We start from the raw sequence: 27,546 nt of genomic DNA on the forward strand, positions 1-27,546 counted from the left end.
TTTGTGGGTTGTTTTTTTTATACCTTATTATAGATGTTATCTAAATAAGTCTATATATATGGAGGTAATAAATCATAAGTTTAGATATTGATCTGTTGTAATTTGATATGTCAAATTAGGCTCTCTATTACATTTGATGAGCTTATTCTCAAGCAGTTTGAAGGTATTTTTCGTGCTTCTACTAAGTTTTAATCCTTTGTTTTAATAAGTGAATTAGTGTATTTTATGCTACTTTTGAGACCCGAATAGGCCAAATGCGTCATAGGGGCTCTGGTTGACTGTTGTAGAGAGTCAATGGTGGCCCGAACGTGAATGAAACACCACCTAGAAGGGGGTATCACGATATTGAAGCATAGAAGTCGTGATACCTCTAACAGTGCTGAAATAAAGAGAATTGATGCCATTTAAAGTGGTATCACGATACTCGACCTTCCAAGGCTCCCCCATTTCAAGACTAACGTAGGTATCATGATACCAAACCATAGGTATCACGATACCCTTGAAGAAAGGAGACAAAAAATGAATGCAGGGGTAGTCCTTGTCCAACTCCAATACCAATAAAAAAATACACGCTGAGGGGCATTTTGGGTACAATTTTTAGGTTGTAATCAGAACAAAAGCCTTCTTTTGGCCGAGTGAAAAGAGACTTTACACATTATTCAACTTTTAACATCTTTTAGGGTTCAAGCTTTTTCTTTTCTGGTTTTATGTTAAGTTAGTTGGTTGAAGTTACTATAGCTTGGTGTTAATAGCCTTTTAATACTTCAACTTTCTTTGTATTCACACCTTAATCCTTGGTTTAATATCATTCAGCTTCCTTTCATTTTATCTGTTAAAAATAATTTCTTTAGTGTTTTTATTCATCTATCCTGCTACCATTGTTGTGTTCTTCAAGCTTTTGCAAGAAAGTTTGGTTTTTTATTACTTTGCTTTGAGTTTAAGTTAATGTCATTTTTGTTTGATTATTTTCTGTTAATGAGTTTAGATATGAGCATGAGTAGCTAAATCCTAAGTGGCTAGTTGATGGAAATGTTGGTTAGTTGATTTTTGGGTTCAGGGACTAAATTGCAAAATTTGGACCAAATCGAATAAAATTTAAAATTTAGGATTGACGCCCCTAAGAGAAAATTTAGATAAGTGAGACCACGAGGAGATCTTATCAGGTATAAATTTGGTCATCCCATGTTAGTTCGGTGAGGCTGAGAGATATACTAGACTAATTTGTCTAATTTGGTAAAATTGGGGTCGAGAGGTAAAATTGAGCCAATTTAATAGTATTAGTGATTTAGATCCCCAATCCAAAGGTTAATTGACAACATGGAAATCAACCAACCGCAGTCTGTTATTGAATTTGTTAATTTCATAGGTTTGTCACGCATCATGTATTAAATGGGCCTTGTGGGCTTATTCGTGTATTGGGTACAATTATACGTGTTATTTAGTCTTGTAACTAACTCATATAATTTCTCCAACCCAATAATCAATTTTCTAATGCCAAAATATTATTTATTTAATTAATTCACTCAATTAAATTAGTTCCTCAACCCAATTCTAATTATGTTAAAGTCATGACGACTTTATCGTACTAGACCCTCCGAGTAAATAGATTTAATTGTATTGTTCAATAAAACTGCGATAACTAAATAATTTAATTTCCAATTCAAACTTAAATGTTTTTATTACAATTAATTGAATGATAATTCAAAGAAATTAATTTAATCTCTAAATTATCTCTTGCTTTTAGCTAGAAAACGCATTCATTGCAGATAATAATGCTATATAAATTTTTGTTTTCATTTATTCATCACATCGATTTAACATATATAATTACGGCTCAAATAATTTGTAATTAAATTCTGACTCTAAGTCTATTAATTACAATATTATTTAGTCATAAAGTCAATCCACTAAAAGTATCATAACCGAACTCTCACTTATTATATACCATTATGAAAGCAAATTTAATATATGCTCATTCATTGAACTTTTCATATGTGTGGTACCTCATAAGATATCCTTAATCTCTTTGAGTTAAATTCATTCACCCAATATGATTCTATTTTATCTCATGGTAACAATTACATAGTCCTTCATGAAAAAAAAAGTTAATTACTAGCACATAGTAATTAAATAATTCGTCTTAGACAAATGACTAATGGCTACATTACTTTTTCATCAATCATGTAATGCCAATGAGAGGATACCTTTTATCCTTTATTAGGCTAATAATTCTACTCTTGTAAATGAAGTCACGTCATGCAGAAGTCCTATACCCAACATACCAGCTTTTGGTTCTATTACAAACTGAACTCAAGTTTTCAATACATCAAAATATACGAGTCACGTACGCATAGTTTGTCACTTACTTAGGATTAAGATAAGTCATACTATAAATGTCACAAGTAATTAAATCCATAAACGTGTCTAGGATTTATTCAACATAGGTCTTGTTCAATGTATTGTCATTCCAAACAATCACATTTATGTCTCTATAGCTTGATACCCAAGACAATGCATCTCCCTAATTGAACTTGATAGATGGCATAATAATCCTTGAATCAATTTGCTTAATTTCAAAGTTGTAGACTACAGACCATTTAAATTACCTACTAATATATGTTGTCTTCTTGTATTATGATCCGACCACATGGTACAAATTAATATTAATTAAACGTTAGGTAACTAGTGAGCCAATATTTGCTTATTCATTTTGGTTTGCGTGCAAAAACCATTGAGGAAAAATACAACTTATATTAATATAAGTGGAATTTTATGAAACCATTATGTTCAAAAAATTACTTACATATGACGGGAAACTACACTAAGGGCACTATATCCTAACAGTCATCACCTAATTTTTTTAAAATTTTTTTATAAAGTCTAAAATATATATAAAAATTTTTTTCTAAAATTCAAGTGACGACGTAGCACAAACTTAGAGTGCTACGTCATCATACCTTAACAGAATCCAAGTTTGATGACCAATTTGAGTAAAATTGCCAAGTTCCTGGACTAATGTAGATCAAAAAAAGTTTAAGGACTAAATTGAAATAACTAAATATTACTTTATCCATAAAAAATCCAAGAAAAAATTTAAAAAATTGCTTGAAAGTAATAATTAGAAACTCATGATTTCGAGTGAACGTTTTTTTTTTGTCAAAACCAAAGTATCCATCGCCAGTAGCATTGACTAATTCCCTCTTCGCAAGTGATTTTCGAAGAGGTAAACGGATGGTTATAAAATGTATTTCATTCTCATTTGAGTCAACATATTTAAATTACTACAAACATAATTATATTTATGTATAATGAATATTATTGCAATTAATTATAATAAATATAAAGTAAATAATAACAGTAGTGTCACATGCAAGTTTCAACTCTTATATGATTAAGATTCGACCCCCTGATAGCAAGATAAATTCGCATTTTTAATATATTTATTTTTGGCTAATTATCGAATAAAATGCTATTAAATTTTGGTTTTTCTTATCAGGAATAAAATTGGTGTGTTGAATTCAAACTCTTAAAAAAAAGGGGCTACATTGGAACAAGAAGCAAAGAGGAGGGCTTGATTGAAAGATTGAAGATTTAAAGATGGTTGGATAAAGATTTAAAGATTGAAGATTTTTTAAAAAAGTGGCTAGATAAAGATTGGAGGATTTTTTATATTGTTAAAATTCTGTAATTAGTTTAAATTTGATTTTTAAAATTTTACTTTATTTAATGATAATATTTAGGAAAAATCTAGCTAAATTTTAGCACTAGAAGTATGTGTAAATTCCTAGTGGCTATAGCCAATTAAACACACATGACTCCTAGCAATTAAATAAAATTCTTTCTTTCTTTTTTTCCTTCATGCGTCTCTGTTCTATTCTGCGGTTTTAATTTTTTTTCTTTTACTTTCAACAATTTTGGCTTATTTGACTTCCAAGTCCCCTCCCCTTTTCACTTTCCACAATTCCATTTAAACCACTTTTTTTTCAAACATGATTCTTTCCATAATTAACTAAACCCCTTTTTAGCCTTAGTCCAGTTATTGCTCCGACAAAATAATTGTGAGATATGAACCTATACTAAATACTTTGTGACTCGGTATTCGCTATCTCTTCAGTATATGGGATAATACAAATTCGCCCCTTAAAGTTGATTCGATTTCAATTCAAAAAGCGTGCATTTGGTTGGAATTATTTGGCGTACAGCTAGGAAGTTGAGTTAGTCGTGTTGTATTCAAAATCCCTCGAACAAATTGGTATGTCCTATTGGAAAAAGGTAGTTGGATTCAATCAAGGGAGATAAAGATCTGATTTAAACGACCCATACGTTGAAGGCCGTTAATTCAAGTTGGGCTTTTTAGATCGCAAGGTTATCGAAGTCTTAAATTACGAGTACATACCATGTGGGTAGAAATTTGACAATGGTCGATTTGCAGGTCGTACTAGAATCAATTACGAGAGGAAGAGTTGGCGGTTTATGGCATCCTCGATTGCTATAACCAACTTATTGGTTGGAAGGAAAAAACCATTTTTTAATGATCGGTTCAAGTTCGGAGTATACCGTTGCTAAGGCTAAGGCTAAGCTTTAAAAATATTTAATCTACCAATTTATTTTATTTCGCTTAATTTATTTTCCAATCACGTTTTTTGCTTTATTTTATATACATATATTTTTTTTTCTTTTAATGCTATTATCTTTATCAACTAAAATCCCCGTTTATTTTCCAACATTGCAATGCACAGGTCGTTGGCACGAATGTTACCACGACAGTAATTCTGATCATGAGAAAATGCGAAATTAGATAACCAGTTCCTATGGATTCGACCCTACTGTTCTATATTTCAATTTACTGTTATTTTATCGTTGGAATCTATATTTAGTGATTTCAACGCCTGTCACCCGCTAACTTAAGTTCCTTCAAAATCACAATCACATTAATAAATAATGACCAAACCTAACCTATATTTAGCACTTTTATCTTCCTACTCATACTTGTATTTTATTTTTCCGGAATTATTGAAATAAAAAATGACATAATATAGGATGCTTCAAATATAATTATAAACATGAAGAAAATACATAGAAGAATGATCAAATCTGATGAAAAAAGAAAAGAAAAGAAGTTATTAATAATGGCATCAAGACTGAGAAAACCAACTCAACTGAAATAAAACAAAGCAAGCCAAAAACAATTTCATCTTTTTCTAAGCCACGTCCAAATTTTTAAGAGCAAAGGAACTATTTGATGAATTCCTACCCATTTGACTAAAATTCGAATTTACTTTAAAAATTAAAATATATATATTTTAAATAAACTCGAATAAGTATAATTTTCGAATTTTATTAAATTGTTATAACTTTGAAAAATATATCAATCTAAATATCTTTAGGACTTGTAATTTCAAAATAGTAAATGAGCATAAATTAAAAAATAAAATAAAATAACCTTCAAATTTTTAAAAAATTGAAAATTATATAAAATTTTAAAAGATTATATAAAATGTTTAAGTTAAAAATGTTTAAAGTTTTTTTTTCAAAATGATAAATTTGATATGTTAAATAAGTAATTATCAAATCTAAATTATCATATTATAGTATTTTTCTTCACATTTTGCTTTGAAAGTGTTTTCAAATATTAAGTCAGATAATTTTAAATTGAGCACTTAACACTTTGTTTTAATTTAATTCAAATTTCAATTCACTCTAATCGATTTGATAAATTTTAAATTAAATTAAAATTATAGAATACGACTCGACAACTCACACATATTTTGCTACAAATAATATTTAAATTATGGCACAATATCAAATTCTATATCAAATCAAATGCAAATATAAAGTCACACATATTTTGTAATTTATTCATTTTAGTCCCTAAACTGGGACAAACATAACTTTCGATCTAGAGTTTTGGATTAAAATCGATTTCACATATACTCATTAGGGACCTCCTACGTTCTATTCCTATCAAAATTTCATAAAATTTTGCATTTTATTCAATTTGGTCTCTAATGTATAAAACTAACAATTAAATTTTACAATTTAGTCCTTTTCATAATCTAAGCTTAATTTCTATCAAATTCACATCAAATTCATCCATTTCTCAACAATGAAAACTTTCAAAACTTTAATTGTTTCACAAATTGGTACATGGGCTAGCTAAATTAAGCTTTCATGATTCAAAAATATTTTAATTAATAACTCCTTTATTTATATAAATAAATTAATAATTATATAATTATATAATAAAATTATATATTTTTATATTTATCATTATATTAAATATATTTTATTTTTAAAAACATCAACTAATTTTATATATTTTTCTTTATACATAATATTTATATGTTAAATATTTATTTTCTCCACCTACATTATCGGTATGGTGATTTCTAATATTATAAAATCAAATAATTATTTCAAATATCATTATTAACTTTATATGTAAATAAATATTTCACATGAAAATTATATTTACTAAAAATAATGATATTTGAAATAATTATTTGATTTTATAATATTAGAAATCACCATACCCACAATGTAGGTGGTGAAAATAAATATTTGACATATAAATATTATATATAAAGAAAAATATATAAAATTGGTTGATGTTTTTAAAAATAAAATATATTTAACATAATGATAAATGATAAATATAAAATATATAGTTATTACATAATTATTAATTTATTTATATAAATAAAAAATTATTAATTAAAAGATAAATTAAAACAAAAAACTCACAATAAATTTACTAATTACATTAATTAAAAAAAACTTGAAACAACATGATATAAAAAATACAATTATGCTTTTAAGAGAAATTGAACTTGAGTCTCAAGGATGAAACAACTGTTATTTGACTGTCTAACCAGAGAAGGTAATACATTAAAAGAAAACGTATTTTGTAAAGTGTTCTTTAGAAAGTGTTTTTCCTAGGACGCATCTTCGGTTTTTCTATCCAAAAATAACTTATTTCCTTAAATTTTGGAAAAAATAACCTAAAACCCTCATTTCGTTTTAAAATCGACATGTTTACATAATTAAACCAATAAATTATAATATATTATTATATTGTGTATTTGTAATTGGGAAATTATTTGGTAAACTACCAATGAAGTTTTTAGACTCCACAAACAGGGTCAAGGGATTGACAAGTATCTCATAGGGTATAGTAAAAAATTTAAAAAAAGAGACACATGTCAATTTTTTAAGTTTACTTAAGAAATAAAAAAAATACACTACTAGTGTATATCATTTAATAATATAATAATTTAATATATCATTTAAGGTTGGGTTGGTAACCAATTTCGATTTCAGTAATAGTTATATAATATGTTATTATATTGGCTTTGAAGTTCAAAATTTTAATAATTATTAATCTTATATATTTATTATACATATATAATTATGATACTAAAATATTTTATCTTAAATTCATTTCACTATAATTCAACATAAAAATTATTATTAATTATTTTTTCTATTGTTAAGTAACATCGTAAAATTATATTATTTATTAAAGTTTATTTGGTTATTTAGTTATAAAGTCGAATTTTTTAAATTTTAAGTCAGATTTTTCTAAGGCTTAGGCTAGATCGATTTCGAGCTCGAGTCTATTACAAGCTCGAGCTTTCTCAGGCTCAAGTTCTGTCAAGTCCAAATTTTCTCAAACTCGGACCTGTCACCAACACAAACCGTTACGGCTCGAATCAACACAGACGAACTTTTCAGCCCAAGCCTATTTTACCAGCTCTAGAGAAACAATGATTTAATATCATTAGAAAGAAGAAAAACCATAAAACTGGGTGAAAATGTTTTTAAGATAAAAATGAGTTGTTATTTTGTTTTTTAAAATGAAAAATGAACATTAGGAAAACGAGAGGAAAAATAAATCTCTTAAGTTTATTTTAATACTATTAAATTTATTTATTTATTATTATTATTTTTACATTTCTTTAGACTCAGATAGTCATTTTAACATTACCTATCACAGATATAGAATTATAGACAAATAAATGCTAAAAGATGAATTTGCGTGAGCTCTGCTGCGAAAAACTATTTTACGGTACATGAACTTCAGTAGCTGAAAGAGTTTTTGGGATTGACTTTAGCTTGGATAAAAGATTGACCAACTCAAATTCAATTTTGAATAATAAATATTATTTAAATTCAAGTTTAATTATAAAAAAAATAAATATTAACATAAAAATATATTTTATTAATATTTTATTAACATATATAAACAGTGCAGTGAATCAGGTTTGACCAAAGAATTAAGATGATTGATATACATTTACGCAAGTATTCACATTTAAAATTTCAACTTGAATAGTTTGTATTTGTGTTAATATTTACACCAGAAGCATACACAAATCATACAACATATTCAATGGATCAAATCCCCTAATAAATGTCACAACTGAGATTTTGCAGCTGTGTCCAACCTCATTATTGCCTTATCAGATCAAACATGGGTGAGAAACTATACCAGGCATTTTTATATTTATAGGACTTGAGGACATAAATCCCATATAACTTCTTAAAGCACTTTGAGATCGTCATGGCCGGTAAATTCTGATCGTTTTTTTGACCTCGATCCGACAGAATGGACATCGTGAAACTGCAGATGAGCATCTATGACAAAGCACATGGCCACAAGGAGCTATCGTCATATCAACTTCATTGCTCAAACAAACCCGGCAAAGCCATGCTGCTTTTGCTGTATCGGCTTCCTTTACAGCTACATCAAGCTTTTCCTGCAAATTTGGCGGCAACATTAAATACTTATCTTCTAATACCACCACTCAAGCACCATTAGCTATGGATCATGATCCTAAACAGGAACCATAAAGCCCTACATCGACTGTGTTCTAAAGTTCAACTCTGAAATGTTCAGACTGACAACCATGAGACTGAACGGACCAAAACAAGCAATACCTTACAAGGTGTGGATGTGATGAGATACATGGGGTTTTAAAATACAAATTATGGTGCTGGAATTTGCAAAACCATTTTAACATAGCAAAAATTGAACCTGTTCAAGCAGAAGTGCTGTTCGGGATTCTTTTAATTGTTCTTGAAGGGTTATAGTTTGCTGCAGTAGTGACTGCTTCTCCACATCCATGTTGATTCCAGCTGCAGACAGCATCTCATTAACCGCCTGAACCAGTTCTGCAGCCGACACTCGACCATACTGGAGCTCTTTAATAGGCTGCATTGAAGATAAACACAATCTGATTAGTTGCTGCTATACAATAAAAGAGAACAGTAAAGTCCATTACCACTAATGATTGCCATGGAACAAGGATACAATAAATTGCTTAGTTGCTTAAATCCCATATGATGCCAGACTTATTTGAATAAATTCGGATATAGCACTGAGATATCTAAATAAATTTAAGTTCCAAATTGTAGCTTTTTATCTAAATTACTCTCCTTTTCTTTCCCTAGATGGATTTAAAAGAATAAAAAAATTGGTTACAAGAAGCAAAGAGGCTGCTGCTAAGTTGCCACAACAACTCAAATGCACCCCCCCCCCTTTCAAACACATGTATATAAACTATTAGCCACCTGAACCACTCCATCGAAAAGTTTATAAACTACCTGGCAACTCCTTGGGCAGGAGTGCTCAAGTTCAGTATTCTGAAGGAGTTGGGATATTACCAAAGTGACGCAAGAGACAATACGAATACAGAATCCAAATGGCTTTATGTAATTAGATTAAGCAACAGTTATTATCATATTTCAAGCATCACAAGAGCAAACTAATAAAAGCATAGAAGGTAGCAAGACAGAGATCCAAACCTGAGAAAATTTAGTTCTGCCTCGTTCAGAACTTTCTGGCATCTCATTGTGAGCCCTGTTGTCAGTTATAACAGGATTATCCTCAGGCAAGACTGCTGAGGAGGCACTGTTTTCCATCGATACACTTCTAAATGAGAAAACCTGAGAGGAAAGAAGAGACTCAGTCTTTCCTGGTACTGTTTCTACCTTGAATCTATAGAGGGCTTGGCCTGCTGAAGGTCTGACATCCTCTGGAACTCTACCATATTTCAACTTCTCTCCATCTTGAGTCCGCCAAGCCACTATTTCTCCCCTATAAAATGGCCTCAATGGGTGAAGCTGCACTTGAAGAGCATCTTGAGGCATTATCTCTTTGCCGATCAAATTGTTACTAGTGGTTTCAATTTCTTCTCTCTTGTCAGAATGAAGTTTCAGAATATCAATAATCGCAGCCTCAGATCCTTCAGGACATGAAAACAAAGATCCTATAGGCAATGGAATGGGGGATCCTAAAACCTGGCTTACAACAGTTGCAACAACATCAAGAACAGAGATATAAGTGGGAGGCTCAGCAACCAAAATACAGCCTTTAGACTTGTCAACGAAGTAAAGAGTCCGATGTCTAGATTCATTCTCCCACTCTGGAATTACAGAATCCTTAGATACAAAGGTAATATCTTGAGATCTTGATAGGAGCCAGAAACGGGTATGAAGGCACTTAACAAACTGCAACTTGTCTGCAATAGATTCCAGAGAACTATGTGTAGTTCCCAAATCCATATTGTTAATTCCTGGAAGATAACCAGCTATACTATTTACAAGAGTCCACACAGCACCCTGAAAGGATCTGCTTAACAGCTTCTCTCTGATAATATCTAATGGGATGGAGCCAATACCATCCAAAGTCTCTAAATTGCCTTCATTATCGAGTTTCTGCAAACACAAGCATATGAATTAACACAGATGCTCTAATATTTTTCATTGTACGAGACTACGAAAAAATCACTAAAAAGTTCAACAGAACAAGACCAAAATACCTCTGTGACAACTTCAGATAGCTTTTTGATGCCTAAGACTCTGCATATTCTCTCAGGAATATTCGGGTGAACAAATCTTAACCTAGAAGTGTCAATATGCTTAACAAACCTAGAGCCATATGAATCAATGTATATGCAAGTCTTTGCATGAACGAGTCTGCAACCATCATCAGGTAGTACAGCATCTGATTTCCAGTCAAGCCTATCAAGCATATTTGCCTCAACAGTTCCATCACAGACAAAATATAGAATTTCCATCACAGCACGGAGTTCATTTGGATTTAAACGCTGATATCCACATGCTTTCTGTAGATTTAACAGAAGCTCTTTTGCAGAAGCAACTGATAGCATGTCCTGAAGTCCCAAATCCTTAAGAATCTTCATGAAAGGAAGATAGAGAGAAGGAAGCTCAAAAGAAAATGGGGCCAAATTAATGGTCAAACGTGCAAAAAGAGAGTTAGCTGGCACCAGGCGTGTTCCATTTGCAGCAGGCAGAAATGCCACTCCTTGCAGCTTTGCTATATCTGCATAAGCCAAACTTCCATTGCTTTAGTCTTCTAACCATATAATTCCACCACTGTGATGTGCAAAAGGTAAACTTACATAAACCAAGATTCAATGAACTTATCAGTATAATTGAACTAGTATGAAAATACAAACCAAATAGCTATAGGAAAATATAAATATAGTGATGCTCTCAAAGAAACTAAAGAAATTTGAAGAGTTGCTATAAACCCATTCCATTCTAGAGATAGTTGACAGCAGAGGAACATAGCAACCTGAAGAAGAGAGGGAGCCCCATATTTTATCCAAATGTTTCAAAACTTCATAAGAAGCATCATCTATGGTCATCATGCCTGATGCAGTAGGCCAGTGAGCAAGAGTGTCTTCACCACCATTTTTCCCGATAATCTGTCAAATTCTTGTTAGTTGTGTGTTTAGACATGAAGCTCTGTGGAATAAAAAGAAGGCAAAGGTGAAGTTTCATACCTGTAGATGTTTTAGTACTGTAGCGAAGGACGGAGGACTCCTCAAGTGCAGTGCTCCCCACGAATATTCAGGAGGAATAACATTTTGCCTAGAGAGAATAGGAGCACAGCTCCAAGCCAGAGGCCAGTCCTTCAATAGAATAGCTTCACCATAGGAAGCAAGAACTCTTTTCACACCCACATTTGGCAGGCCTAGTTCTGCCGGTACACAAGAAATATCCCCTAGTAGATTACAGAAGTTATTTCCATAAAGGACAGCGAAGTTTGTGAGCACAGCTTCAATAACAGACCCAGCCAAAGTCCACACTTCCATAGAGACTTCACCACGACAGCGGGTCATATCTGTCTCAAAATCATCAAAATCCCCAGTAGACTTCATGCACTCACTTCCAAGAAACTCAACCCTTTTAGCACATTCAAGTATCACATCAGCTTCTGTAGCAGTTCGAAGGCCTACTTTCCGTAGAATACGGAGCCACCCTTCTGTACTAAACCTTTCACCTGGAAATTTCTTCCTCTCACCTGAAAATACTGATGCTAGTAAAGCATCCCCAGGATCAAACAAGTCCTTAGGCTTGTATACATCAGAAGAAAATTCATCAGCATTCCTAACAAAACTAGTTTCCCTTAGAGCTTCAACTACAGAAGAATCAGCTTGGAGATCTTGCCAATTCGTATAAAGATAAATCAGTATATCTTCTCGTTCATTCTTATGTTTTTCTTCAAAACGAGGCAGACCAAACCTCACCAGAATTTGCTGATCATGCAACTGAGGGATCCCAAGAGCATGAAGTAGAGAACATTCAATTGAATCTGTTGAATACGACAGACAGTGCTCATTGCATGGTTTAAGGAATGAATTTGATGAGATCATACAATGTTCTTGGTTGTTTAAACCTGTGAAAGAACCCAAAACTGTTCTGTAGATGGGCAATGAGCACAACACTTCAAGTTCATCTCTTCCATATCTGGGCCCATTATTAGAGAAATCAAGAGCAAAAAGATTAAGAAGTTCATCTCGATCAGCAGCAGAAAACAATGTGAGTTCAGGTAAAAAGCCAGCACGTTTAGCCGCGACAAGCTTGGAGGCAATAACTTGCCCTAATGATTGGCTGGATGCAGGAAGCAAGTTGCAAGAGATAGCACAATCCATGAAAGCAAAATCAAAAACAGGGATATGGCATTGATTCAACAATGATACCAACCAGGGGTAACGACTTTTAGATATTTCAAAAGCTGAAATGTACTGTCGAATTGAATCAGATTCAGAAGTTTGATTGACAGAAACTCCAGTTAGATCATGTTGTGTTGCAGCTGCATCCATGACACCATTCCCAGATATTGGATCTGTTGGAGGTGGAATGAAGACCAGATGGCAATCCCTTACACGACATAAAATTGGCCTACCAAGATATGCAGGAATTAAAGGCCAATCAGAAAAGAGAGAAAGGTCGTCTGATGATTGACCAAAGCTTTTCCAAAAGGTTCTTACCCATTCAGGGGAAGGACCACCTTCACCACCAGAACCTGACGTATTCTCCCAGGAAAACCAGGGAGCCAAATTTGATTCCATAACATGATTGACCCAGTTATCATGAAAAAGCAATCTCATATGAGTAGCCATTAAGTGAAATGAGAAACTCTTCAGTTTAAGTGTTGTTTGAATGGCTTGTTTTGAAAAAATATCTTCTAAAATGGACCTATCCAACACTTTTGAGTGGACAAATTTAGCTGCTAATGGCCTCATCAACATCTGATGCTCCTTGTTTCCTAACCAAAGTTCAGTCACCCCCAAGCGTGCTAAATGATTTGTAGCAGTTGGACATGGTAAGCGCTTGACCTCAGTGGCTATCGATAAAAGTCTCAGGTCTCCATTACCATTCCTGCTGTTACTGCTACCAGCTCCATCATCCCTCTCACCCAAGGTTCCAGCCCTACCAATATCCTCAACAACACCCCGGCCAAAATCAAATAAAGCCTTCCCCAAATTTGTTACCATTTCAAGTGCATCACCTGAAATGGCTGCATTCTGAGAGGAACCTTGATAAGTCCGCACATTAGACACTGATACGGAGTCAGATCCAATACCCACTTCATTGGTGACTCTAATAAAAGCATTTGGGTTAAAGGGATCTACTAACATATCATCTCCATGAGAATTTGATGATGCTGGGAACTTAATGTCAGACAAGCAGTACTCGAGAACATCTACAAAAGTATCAACAGATCGAAGAACAATAGAAGTTGATGGCGCCTTCAAAAGATCACGGACCATTTTAGGTTTAATTTCTCGAACTGTAATTCCCACAGAATGGATTTCATTCACCAACTCCCACGGAACTGAAAACACCTGATAATGTTCCTTCACAAAGCTACAAACAGTAGCAGGAAGCAAATTACCACCCACCCCATTGCCAGGCTGGGAGAGAAACATACCTTCATCAGCCTTGACTAAATTTCCTGAGTACAGCTGCCAAACCGGTAGGTCAACCAGGCGGGTGTAGAAAGGCCTTATAACCTGTTCCACCAGGCATTCCCAATCAGCTTTAAGCACTTCAGCTGACGATACTTTACTATCATCATCAGCTACATCACTCGGTACATAACCATTAGACCTTGGCCAAAAGGAATAAATCTGATCTCCATAAGCCTTCAAAGACAAAGCAACCGCCTGACCGGAACTTGAATCAATACTAGAAGTTGAAAGATCTCTCCTTAATTTCTGCATTTCCACTACCAGTTCTATGTAGGAATCACGAACACAGGACATAAGTTCTCTGTTCCAAGCTTCAATCAACTGGTCTCCAGCATCAGGCTGCACCTCATAAAATCCTTCACTATTTTGGTATTTAAAGAGATAGCGACCACCGTTGTGGCGCACAAGGAAACATCCAAGAACAGTGACTGGCAACGTTACAACACCAGACAGAGGAAGAGGAGTCATTATGGAGCTTGTATGATGACCATTAGTTGGATGGCCATTGCGGGATATATGAGCAGCAACTCCAGCAACTGGTGTCAAATTGTAGGCCAAATAGCGCCTAAGAACAAAAATGATGACTGTTAAAGAACATCAAGAACACTGCTGATATTTCTTAGGTAGAAGAGGCAAAGAAAAAGAGGATGCATGTAGAGAAAATGCCAACTTCTCTTATTCTGAATCAAGAGAAAACATTTTGAACTATTGCAAACCAACAAATAGAGCACAACATATTTATATGGATTTAAAGTAGTCAACAAAGTTTGGGGAAGAAGGGGAAGCAGGGTGTTGCATGCCATTCACTAATCAGAGAATAAAACCCTTCAGCATACCTATCAAGGGCCATGTTTCTGGTCTGCCCGGATCCCAGGCTGAGCACAACGAGCCATCTATCCACAAATCTTGTTCCTTTTTGGAATAAGTTCACATCAATCACATGCAATTTAACAGCAGCATTTGAGCTGCTAAATAACCTGGATATTTGAAATTTCCTCCACTTTTTTTCAGAAAATGGATTCCTCAATATAGCTGATGGTGGATCAATAAAAACAGAAAAATCCTGACAAAGCTGTGTACTTCCTTCCTCCCATGTTGAAACTGACACCTGGATGTTTGAATTTAGATGATAATTAATGCTTTAGAAGAAAATGGTACAAGCAGGTAAATTATCACATAATTCCTTATTTCTTCCCTAACATAAAATAAATAAAAAAATCATACTAAATAGATAGACTGGAATGATGCAGTGGCACTTGGCCAAGTAATTACTGTCCCAAGCAAAGAACAGCTCGAGTGCTTTGAAACTCCTGATTGGGCTTCTCAGGCCATCAACTCCATGAATAAACAAAATGAACAAGGAAAGTACAATCCTTGGATAGAAATGTCCATTGCTTTAGTTGAAAAATGGAATACAAAGACAAAGAAACTTTACCTGCAAAACTGACTTTAAGGAAATAAGAATCCTTGATGCCTGCTCCAAAAATCTGTCAATTATTTTATTTACTCTATTCAATCCCAATTCAAGTCCATCTTTCAAGCATTCTGGTGATAGAGGCATGCGAATGATTGTAGAGTCCGATGATGACCATGGCATCTTTTGATCAATTAGCATCGGAATAAACTGATCACGAAATCTTTCAGTCAAACTGGTACCTGCAAATCAGAAGTTTGCATTTCAAACTGCTTGCATAGGTGGACAAAGATAAAATGGTAAAATCTCAGACAGCATCTAAATCTCGGGGAGAGAATGTGGTCTAAGAAAGGAGGGAAAATGGAATAAGGCAAGGGCCATCATTAAGGCTAAACCCATCATTATGAAATAATTAGCCCACAAAACTTCATCCAAATAACATACTGGGCTTACAACTAAATTGTTCTATCTCGATAATGAATGACATATGGTAGTCAAAACATAAATCAAATGATTTCTATTTTCTGATAGCAAAGACATACCAAATCAAGTATAAGCGTGACAAAGGAGAAAATGAATAGGAAAGGAAGAACAAAGTTACCAATCAAAGAAAACATTTTTGCTGCCGGAGCCTGGTTTGACGATACAGAAAGTGCTACACCACGAGGATCGAACATATAGAAATAGCCACCAGAGATGATAGACAGGAGATCACAAATGAAGTAACAGCTTAGCAATCCCAAACCATAGTTTAGAGTATTAGCACGAAGTCTCCATGGAGGAATCAGCTGAAGACCACTTATCTCCTCTCTGTTCAAGCTGGCCCCTTCCAGAATAGCTACCAAGGCAGGCCCTTGAAATTCAACTACACTCGTAAAGTAATACAATATTCAGAATACCATTCAGTTGACAAGCAAAGACAAAGCTGGGCAAGTTGTTACAAAAAATGAACTACAAAATACAGAATACGAAAAACTCACTGAAGGAGAAGATACTCATTACTTCCAGTACAAAAAGTTGCACCTACCATTTCAGAAGTAAATGACTTTGTAGAGACAAGTTTGCAGCGCTATAGCTCCTTCCAAGCATGTTATAAATTAATTTTCATTTTAACCTGTGGGTTCAATGATCTATGCAACACTTGCAACCACAAAAAAATCTACCATAGCCTAATGGACCAATTCTGAGAAGTGTGACAAAAGAAACATCTAAAGGCAAATTCCATCGTATTGAGGAAAAAAGTCCCATATCACATATTCAACAACAAACTTAGAAAAATTAAGAGGTAGATTCATTACCTAAGTTGTGCTGCAGCAAAGACTGGCGAGGATGCTCCCTCTTGTCAAATATTAGGTGCAGCTTCTTAGCTTTACAGCAATCTGCCAACTCAAGTAGGTCAAACAACAAAAATTCATTGTTGCCATAAAGAGACAGAAGTTCACTTATTCTTGCAAACTCCATGCACGGGAGATCTTTAGTCATATCTTCGCTTACCAAAGAGAGACAGCGGAGCGATTTTACGCCCAACCTATTTGCTAAGTCATTGTTGATACTTGGATGTATAAAACGTTTGCCAACCAGGGCACTATTTTCAATCCATGGTGCATCATTATACACCAGCTCCCCAGCAGGCACCAAAACACCACATGAGTCTGGAATTAGCAAAGGAGAATTAGAAGCCTCAGAAAAGGGTTTGTCTGATGAACAGTCAGCAATGGCTTCAAGGACACAGTTGACAAAACCAAATTGATCAGCAGACAAAGGAATCCCCTTCAAATCATTCTGTAGGCGTTGTAGAACATGGAAGTAGTCCCAAATATCAAAACTGAGCCTGACACCTAATTCCAAGAGTAAGTCTCTAAATTCTGCTAACTCAGATGGGACAACATACAAATAAGGGGTAAATTTCACAGGAGAATCAAATGCAAGTGCATTTGGAGAAACAAAATCATCTCCGATCCAAACCCAGGAAACACCATCCAAAGAATATTTCAGCACCATAAAATCATCAGTACCAATATGTTCTTGCAATTTAGAGTAAAGCATTGGGATGCCTTGCTGCAGTGCAGCATCAAAATCAGGCTCCACCAAAGAATGTGACTTCAGATTGCAGTAGGACTTAGACAGCTCTATTAATTGTGTGGAAAGAACATTTATGTTCAGCTGATCCATCCAACCAAGTCTTTGTTGTATGTATAATGAGTCACACTGACCATCAAGAATATGCATGGTTGAGGACACCATCCACATCTGTGATTTAGGTCTCACAGTGCTCGAGGATACTAGATGGCTAGTAGGTTTCAACCATGGGAGTCCTTGAAAAGGGGGATTAACACAAACTGGGCACCAAGCAATGGTTTTCATTTCAGACCAAAAATCTTCTTCAGGCATATCATCCATCGAGTTGCCTATAACATTGTCAATGTCTATATCATCCTTACAAATGGTTTCCTCCCTTTTAGGGAAGTCAACAGCAACTGCATCACCACATACAAGATCACTATTCAGATCAATTAGGTCCCCTGGCATCTCACTGCCATTGCCTTCTGATGCTGGATAATTTTCCGGAAGCTTGTTCGAGATGGCCCTCTGTACATCACCTTCTCTCACAGATGAAAGCTTACATGCAAGAGCATCTAAATAGAGAAGCAACTTCCTACCATAAGTTGCTGCTTCGGGGTCCCCAGATTCATGCAGCGTGGAAATAGATCTAGCACAATCAAGAAAACCAATAAAACCCAAAGTCCTTCTAAGTCCAAGGCTGACTAAAGTGTCTAAAGTTTCAGGACCCGAGAACTTCTCAGAAGGAAAGAAAACTTCTTTACAGAGCAACTTTTGTAGCTCAGGGACTCGGGGATCATAAAGCCTGCAAAGAACATCACAGAGAGAAATTGATAACAGGGAATTCTTCAAGTGATGCTAAAAAAAAACAAATCATTGCACATATGGGTTTCTTGCAGAAACAAAAGCCTTTTTAAGTGACTAGGTGGAAGTAAACTTCGGTAACATTGCAAATTAATTGGCCTAAAGCTAACCTTGCAAACTTGCAGCAGATAAGAAAATTAAAGATATTGATTGGAAACAAATAAGATATTTAAATGTATCAACCTGGATGGAGGTTGCCAAGAACCATTTGCTGCTAGAACAAAAGGTGTTGTAGAGAGCGCAGATCTGATGGAGATGTCTTCCTCAACTAGCATCTTCACATCATGTAAAATGGCAGGAAAAGCTCCCTGCTGTGAAAGGAATTCTGACATGTGATTAAGAACATAACTTTTATAGAATTCCACCTTTGATGGCTCTGTAACATCAAAATACCTTGTAAGGATGATTCTTTCTCTTTCAGATTCTGCACGCACAAAATCATCATTTAGCATATCCTCGCGGATGCCATTGGGTTTGAGCCATTTAACAGGCTTATTTAGGCTGACTAGTTTTCTACTTCTATATGACTCAAACATAGGAATATGCTTAATGATGTCAATATGCAGGTCTGTCATCTGCTCTTCATGGAACCACTTTGACTGCAGAATATAACTACGAAGTTCATGCAGCTCCCCTTCTGATGCATCAGCAAAAAGCCCTTCAATGCTCTCCATTTTTCCATTTCCGGCCACTGCTAGAAATGCATTTAGTATTCCACTTGCTGTTGGAGACTGGACAAAAAGTTCTAGCTGTGGATGTTGTATTCCCATGTCTTGCCTTAAAAATAAACAACCAACTTTTAGCAACAAAGTAGACATGTTCTCACTCCATCCATCATTTTTAATCACATTGGAACTTTTAACTAGTTGCAAGAGATAATTATCTTCAACTGGCAATATAGGCCACTTGAAAAATATGGAGAGATCATCACAACATGAATTCAAATAGCTCCACAGCAACTTTATCCATTCCAAACTTGGCTGTCCTTCATGACCAGGAACCCAGCTTACCTTTTTTGCAAGTTGCCAATCAGCTGGAAGTAATTTCAAAAACAGCTTCTCAAGCAGATGGCATGATAGAAAAGAAAGATTTGATTGCTCACTTTGGGCCATATCACATAGTTTGCTATGAACCACTTCCAAAAGTTCACAATAAACCAATTGTTGCGGAAGTAAATCCTTGAGAAGACCATACTCATCCCCCCTTGCTATATAGATTCTTTCACCAGCTCCATTCTTCTCAAATGTTGTAACAGACCCATCTGCGAGAGGTAACAACGGTAAACCAAACAAACAATCAGCTTGAACAGGAATTTTTAAGTCAAGCAAGCAATATTCAAGGGTCAAGATCACTGCATTCCTGTCCTTCAAACCACGTTTTCGCCTAGATAACAGAGATCTTAAAAACTGAGGTGTTAGATAATGTAATGATGGACAGACATCCATGAATCGCTCTACTACTGGTTTGGGAACATTTGCAAGAGGTAGACCTGCGTCACATAATGCTTCAACCAGCTCGTGAGCTTTATGGAAGGTAAAATCAGGAAAAATAGTTTGTTTTGTTGAAATCCACTGTCCCCCTCTAGCTTTTGTATACAATACACGAAGACCGAACTCGGCAATAAAACAATAAAGTTTCCGTACCACAGATGCCCATGGCTCCAATCCTGTTGTTGTTGGCCAAAATGAAAAGAACAACTCAGACAGACCAACCAGTGAAGCAATTTTCTCAAGCAAGTGCCCATATGCAGGAGCAACAACATCTTCAAGCAGGTAAATATTCCAGTCTGACCGTTTTTTCCCACCACCAGCCATGTCATTACCAAACCAGATATCCCTACGATTCGATGACAACTCAAAATATGCATTAATGTGAGCTGGAAGACCAGTGCTGATTGGCAATGGCAAAAAGCAAAAGGCACGCCCCTCAATGTTCTTCCTATCCTGAATGGAAGCCATAGAAAGTTGAAAAATATCACCAGCACAAGTGTTTTCCTGGCTAAAGACATCACAAATTTCTCCATCCACCTTGACAGACTGTATATGTGCAGCAACACAAGCCCAGGGGATTGATTTATGAATCTTGTCATCAGCTACTGAACGGTTGGTTTTAGCTCGTCCACTGCCTAAACATTCACCAGTTATCCAACAATGTGACACAACACCAGACGAATTCTGTTCGGTCACCACAATCTTCTGACATTTATGTGGCAACTCTCTATCTATAGACTTGCTCAATTTCTTCAACAGTTGGTCTTTATCCATTCCACCGTGTCGTTTTGCATCAATAAGGCCAAACATTTGATGCAAAGCATCAGAATGCGTTTGTGGCTCACTAATGCAGTTTCTCTGCACACGATGCATAAGTTGCATTTCATGACCAGCTCCTTCCTTCACAAAAATGGAGATAGACTTCACATTACGAAGAAAAAGTAGAGCATCTGAAACAACAGCAGAGAAAGAAGAAAATAGAGACATGACATCGTCAGGGGAATATCCTTCTTTTTTAATCTGGCTTCGTGATGCAACACTAGCACTCCTAAGAGGGAAACGGAAAAGAGTGCCAGGAAAAAATTGCTGTAAGTCACAGCCAAAATATAAAAATGGAGAAAATTGATCAGGGAACTGTTCTAAAACCTTTCTCCCTACAAATTTTATTCTCAGTCCAGGATGGGATGGAGAGATCCCTGGCAAATTACTAGCATGAGGATCAAACATTACGATGTTTTCCCCAGAAACAAATATGGGAATGTCTGTGAAATGATAAACACAATTAAAGCCCAGTCCAAATCTTCCAATTGCAAAAGGCTTTTCAAGTTTGCTTTCCTGACCAATACGAGATATTGCATATAAATCTTGTGGACTAAATACAGAATTATTAAAACAATAAAGGGCAGGGCCTTGCCAGTCGGCCATTTCAGGAGACAGAATAGAAGATGTTCCATATTGAGTTTTATCCAAAAGGAAGGTCACTTCAGAAGCTCCTGAATCCTCAGCGTTTTGAACCAGCTCAAAGAGAATTCCAGGTCCATCAGCATACATTTCAAGTATATGTTTGAGCCTTGTTGTCAAGGCTTCATGCTGACCGAAGGCTTCAGCAGCTCCAGATAAACTCAAATTCATAGAGTCAGCACTCTCAGCAAGCAAGATTCGACGAAGCGAGCAGACACCAAGCTTCTCTGCTACCTCATTTGATATGTTTCCATGAACAAATCTCTGAGTACTCCTTGCATTCAAGACTGCAGCAGATCTGCCACTAAATAAGGTATCGGAGTCATCAGATCCGAGAAACCAGGGGGCATCATTATAAACTAAATTACTAGCAGGGTGTAGCCTCGCTGATGCATCTGGTAAATAGATCTTAACTTCTTCATGAAACTGAACTCCTGAAAGATGCTGAACAATCAGTATTGCTGCCCTGATTTCGTCAGCATCAAGTGGAGAGGAACCTTTTCTGGCAGCCATTCTACCTAAAATATTAGCATAATCAGAAGGCTTCAAAAATTCTCGAATACCAAGCTCCAAGAATAACTCCTTGAAAACTGCTAAATCCATTGGTATAACGCGTATATAAGGAGTCAAATGAAGTGGACCATCAAGAACTACCTCATCAGAAGTTGCAAATCCATCTCCAACCCAAATCCAGCGGCACCCTTCCAAAACAGCCTTTACAATATCCATCTCATCAGAACCAATCATGTTCATTAATATAGAGTATATCCTTGGCATTGCTAGAGCCAACTCTTGACGGAGCACCTGTTCATTCACAATCTCATTGTTTTTTCCAAGCTCAAGTAACTGGGCAGCAATTGCACTCCCCCCGGGTGGAGTTAGCCATCCAAGGTTATAGGACAACGCTGTTGAAGAACATTCACCATCGAGTATTCGCATGCTTGCAGAAATAAGCCACAAGTCTGTTTGCAACCTCACAAGCTTTGGGGGAGCAACCTTGGATGATACAACAGGCCATGGTAAAGCTTGAAATGGAGAAGACACTAACACTGGACACCAGCAAATCATACGGAGATCATTCCAAAACTTTTCCAGGTCAGATCTCATGTTGCGAGGCCTAAATGCAGTTGCAGCTCGTGAGAATATTCTGTTTACAGCTCCTTGATCATCACTTACTTGATTGGGAAGCCATTTCATTGCATTTACTTCTAAATAAGAAAGAAGTATTTTACCTCTTGAATGCGCCTTGTGCTGATCTTCATGCATCATTTGCTCAATTTGTTGAGCACTTCCTATGACTGTTTCAGGAGTTACAGATGTCCTAAGGCCCAAACCCTGCAGCATGTCCAAGATGCCAGATTCTTGAAAAGGGCCAGATGGGAAACTATCAGAGTCTTCTAGCAAAGCATATAATTCTTCATTACGAGGATCGTAAAGCACTGAAGGACATTTAAGTGCACCAGTAAAGGTAGGCACAAATTCCAAATTTCTCAAGTAATCTCGAAGAGATGCATCTTCAATAGATAACTGCGGCAGGTTTTCCAGAATAGAAAGCATAACATTGTCACGAACTTCATTATGCATTTCTTTTATTCTATTTAACACTTGCTGCCTGTAAAAACGAGCTTTCCCCATTCTCTCAACTTCATAAAATCTTAACAAAATCTCTTCTTCACTATTTGAAGAGCAAAGAATGAATTCACCTCCCAAAGGATACTCAGGGATGCCAAAGGGTGGTAAGTACTTTTGAGGATTCTCTAAGTCGGAAAAACAAAAATTCTGAGCAGATTCTGCAGTGTGGACTCTATAAATGGGCAGTTTCTTGCAATTTTTTATTCTAGAACTGTTAACAAGTTCTCCCACATACCATTTTGGATAAAGAAGAAATTCCCGTAACTCATTCTTCTCTTCAGCTGTCAAGTTACAGTTAAATGTTTGTATTATGCTGCCATTTGAAGAGGCAATATCAAAAATGGAATCCAAAACACCTGAAAAAGTGGAATCAGATACATAATGAAACAAATCAGGATGTGCAACTCCATAATCAGGGTCCAGTATCTTGCATCCAATCTTCACAAGGATGCCTTGCATTCTATCAGAAAGTTTCTCTGCCTTGATAAGTTTCGACTGTCTAGAAGGTCTATACAGATGCCCCGAGGTTGAAGGCAAAATGGGCCAATCTCCAAATAACAACAACCCCTCACCCTGATTCTGGAGATATTGCCAGAATAGCACAAACCAGGATTTAGTTGGGAAAGTACAACATGATTCTGGTTCCCAGAGAACCTTACTTTTATATCTCCATTCAGCAGGTACAAATCTAGGAAACAATTTAACAAAATGCTGAACACTGAAAACAGCAAGATTTGCTTTTGATGACTTTGCAATACCAGAGAGCCTGCTCAGTAAATTAAGGGGAATGTCCCGATCAACTATTATATCAGAAATTTGTTGAAGCAGCATGTATTCTAACTCATTACAAACAAAATAAGAAACCCCTTTTGTGCCCTCAGAAAATATACCGAAGTCACCATTTGCCAAAGGAATCAATGACAGGTTATTGGCATATGCACCTACATCAGAATCAATCAAGTCCTCAAGACAATATTCCAATAATACAAGTTTAAAGGATTTGCTCAAGCTCATAAGAGTTTTGCATGACCTAAGAAAATGGCGTACTGTATCAGGAGTAACCACTTTTTGCTGAAAATAAGTAGCATATTTCAGAAACATATCAAACAAGCAACTTGGCAAATGGACAATAGGCATTCCTAGCTGCAACAGAGCCTCAGCAAGTTCCTTACTCTTTCCAAACTCCCCATCATGAAGAAAAGCTTCTACTGGTGACACCCACTTTCCTCCTCCAAGATCAGAATACAGAACAGCAGAATTACTAATATTTTTATATATGTTCTCAACCAAAATGCTCCATGGCTCTTCAAAAGAACCCTTGGGCCACAAAGAATAATATGAGTTTGTTGGACCAAGCAGTTCTCGCACACCCAACAGCATTTGCATAAAAATAGGAGCTATAACATCTTCCAAAAGAAGTCTATTCCAGATAGAACGGACTTTTCCACTTCTGTCCATATCTTCTCCATACCAAATGCCACGACGGTTTGAGGAGACCTCAAAGTACGCATTAACTTGAACTGTCAACCCGGTTCTCACTGGCAACGGAAGAAAGCAAAATGCTTGACCAAGCTTCAGAGCAACATTCTGTTTAAAATGCATCAAATTAATATAAGATTTTAGTAAGACAGGTATGAAGTTTGAAGTAAGAGGTACTAAACCAGTCAAACCAAAAAGGGCACTTTGCTTGCTGCTTTAGAACTTAGACATACTTATATAGAACATGCAAGACTAAGCAATTAATATAATAAACAAATCTTCTCAGTTAAAACCAAACTATCTTCAAAGATAGAAAAATGATTTCAGAAGCCCAAATAAACAGTAGTTAGGAATAGAATTCAAATTCACTTGAAAGGATAACCGCTAGGGAACCAAAAAACTCAATAAAAAGTAAGAAAGGCAGGTGTGCACAAAAACTTATATACCATGATAGACTCACGCTGATATATTAGTCACAGCTATTTTAAACAAACATCAGATGCTTTAACTTGCTGACTCAGGTATTCAGCCACTCTCCAACAGCAACCAAAATTTTATAAACACTTCCACACCAAGGCACTGGCATCCATAGATTTTTAAATATGTTCTATTAAAGTTTGCTGCTTCAGGTCTACAACAGTATAGGCAGTGCAATATTTAAAGCAAAACCCTGTGAATAGAAACCCATTCTATAGAAGTTCTTTTAAAAAAAATTATGCAACATACTGGTTTCTTCACTATTTTATAAACATGAAATACAAATGCTTATAAGGTTAACGTAAAACAACTAAAACATGTGCTTTTAGGTAACCTATCTAGGATTATAACAAAGGAAAAATACAGTTCCTCTCATATTTCCGCAAGAGTTATAAAACATACTATAGGCTGGCCTGGCCATGTAAGCCACTACTCTTTACAAATTGGTTTCTAGTAAAACCAAATGCCTATTATGCTCCTACGCTGAATCAGAAACAAGGTAACCTATTGTAAGACATAAGCTCATTGCTAGATGTTTTGTGCATAGATCACCAAAAACCTTGAAATTCAGTCCATGTTGCGATGGTACCATACAAGAGAAAATTAGTTCAAACAGGATAAAAAGCATGTCAGGCTCCCTAACTTATAAGGCCGTGATATCAAGCATGTTCAGTGCCCTACACAAGCAAAGATTTATTACCATTAACCAAACCAGCATAAAACTACAAAACATAGCGGACACATTATGAAATTGACAACTCAGGGCATATGATCTTGAAGAACAAAAAAGAAAAAAATTCAATAATACTTTAAAACAAAAATAATACACCAACAAGGGTAGGACATATTAAGAGCGGCAAATTACATCTGATGAACTATCTGATATACATGCAGCAACAGATGCCCAAGGTAGCAGATGAATATCATATTCTTTGGATGCAGTAGCAGCAAAAGAACCAATCCTGCTAGAAGCAGAAGCCATTGATTGCACTATATAAAAAGTATCAATTCTTTTTCTACATTCAGTCCCCGCCATCGCTTCACTCAAGAATTCAACCGAATAAGCATCCACCTCATTACCTGTAATGTTAACAACTGATTTTGACAATCTTAGAAGCGCCTGCCGGTGCCAAATAATTTCATCATTGGGAGCATTAACAGAGCATGAGAAAAGCTTTTTCGGCTCAGATTCTCCTGCATCCCATGTATACATTTCTATACACAACACACTTTTAAGAAAAAGTAACGAGAAAACCCCTTCCTCAAAAAGCTGGAAAAACAAGGAGGAAATATCGTCTTCCGAATAAGCTTGTCGCGAAAGCTTACTTCGGACAGCTTGATCAGAATTCCTCAAGGGGAAACGGAATAAAGTTCCAGCGAAAGAAGTTTTCATATCACAACCAAATACACGATAAGGAAGGAATTGATCATTGTATATTGAAAGAGCTGAAGAGGAAACAAAGTCGATTCTTTTTCCAGGATTAGCTGTTGACACATTGGGAAGATAAAAACCCTGAGGATCAAATAATACTACGTAATTGCCGCTCACGAACGAAGGCAAATCGGTCAAGTGATAAACCGAATTAAACCCAACCCTAGAAAATATTCCCAAAAAAAAAAGCAAATAAATATATAGAATGCAGAAAGAGGTAAGAAGCTGAAGATCAGTATAAAGCAATCTGAGCGAGAGGTTACCCGAATCGGCCAGTTTTCCAGGCCTGGCCATGTTTACTACTCCCGCCAATTCTAGAAATACTAACGAAATCTTCTTCTGTAAAAACCGCGTCGTTGTAAGCAAGTAGAGATGGTCCTTGCCACTGCCCCAAAGAATCCGACAGCAATGAATCCGTCCCGTGAGAGCGGCGATCAAGGCATAGACGAACTTTGGTGGCGCCGGCATCGTCGGCATTCTGAATAAGTTCCTTTAACACGGTGGTGCCCTCCGGGTAGTTCAGTAGGACCTCCCTAATCCGCCGGGTCAAGTCCACTTTCTGCCCGAAGTCTTCTAGAAGAATCGAGTCCCTTGCCGGCAATTCCATTCTTTATTTTTTTTCTGTTCCGCCGGCGATGTTTTTTGTTTTCTTTGTCTTAATTGTATGAGAGGAATTCGGAATTAAGCCATGCAGATGGATTTATTTACGTGTAAACCAGAAAGATTCTTTTTGGTGAGTTTTATGGAAATTGGGGGTGGGAAAGGAAAAGCAAGGAATTTATTTGTGCATAAGAGAAAAGTTCGCGAAGGCGGTGCGAGTTCTGGTTGATGTAAACCAAAATACTAATATATTATTGTTTTGCCGTCGGTGAGCGTAAATTGTACGGTCAACCAACCAGACTTTAGACTTCAATTCTTTACTGTATGAATTGCAAAAACGGGGGGCTC

The 27,546-nt window shown here is 35.8% G+C and overlaps 1 protein-coding gene across 3 annotated transcripts; it reads right to left on the reverse strand.

The window, feature by feature from the left end:
- Positions 1-8,263: 8,263 nt before the first annotated feature.
- On the reverse strand, positions 8,264-27,535 carry LOC105764150 (uncharacterized). 3 transcript variants are annotated; one of them, XM_012582643.2, is made up of 13 exons: positions 26,862-27,527; positions 26,032-26,761; positions 18,811-24,797; positions 17,001-18,568; positions 16,304-16,567; positions 15,724-15,944; positions 15,125-15,396; positions 11,814-14,853; positions 11,603-11,735; positions 10,824-11,347; positions 9,808-10,719; positions 9,038-9,214; positions 8,264-8,759 (listed from the first exon to the last, which is right to left on the reverse strand). In XM_012582643.2, the coding sequence occupies exons 1-13, from the start codon at positions 27,203-27,205 to the stop codon at positions 8,562-8,564; spliced, it is 14,370 nt and encodes a 4,789-aa protein (XP_012438097.1). In that variant the 5' UTR covers positions 27,206-27,527; the 3' UTR covers positions 8,264-8,561. The 3 variants fall into 3 exon arrangements, with proteins under 3 accessions (XP_012438097.1, XP_052480965.1, XP_012438099.1); XM_052625005.1 differs by lacking the exon at positions 26,032-26,761 and having other exon boundaries at positions 26,862-26,992; XM_012582645.2 differs by lacking the exons at positions 8,264-8,759; positions 9,038-9,214; positions 9,808-10,719 and having other exon boundaries at positions 11,270-11,400; positions 26,862-27,535.
- Between the last annotated feature and the right edge of the window lie 11 nt (positions 27,536-27,546).

The sequence above is a fragment of the Gossypium raimondii genome, chromosome 12 (genome assembly GCF_025698545.1).
Source record: "Gossypium raimondii isolate GPD5lz chromosome 12, ASM2569854v1, whole genome shotgun sequence".
Lineage (NCBI taxonomy): Eukaryota > Viridiplantae > Streptophyta > Magnoliopsida > Malvales > Malvaceae > Gossypium > Gossypium raimondii.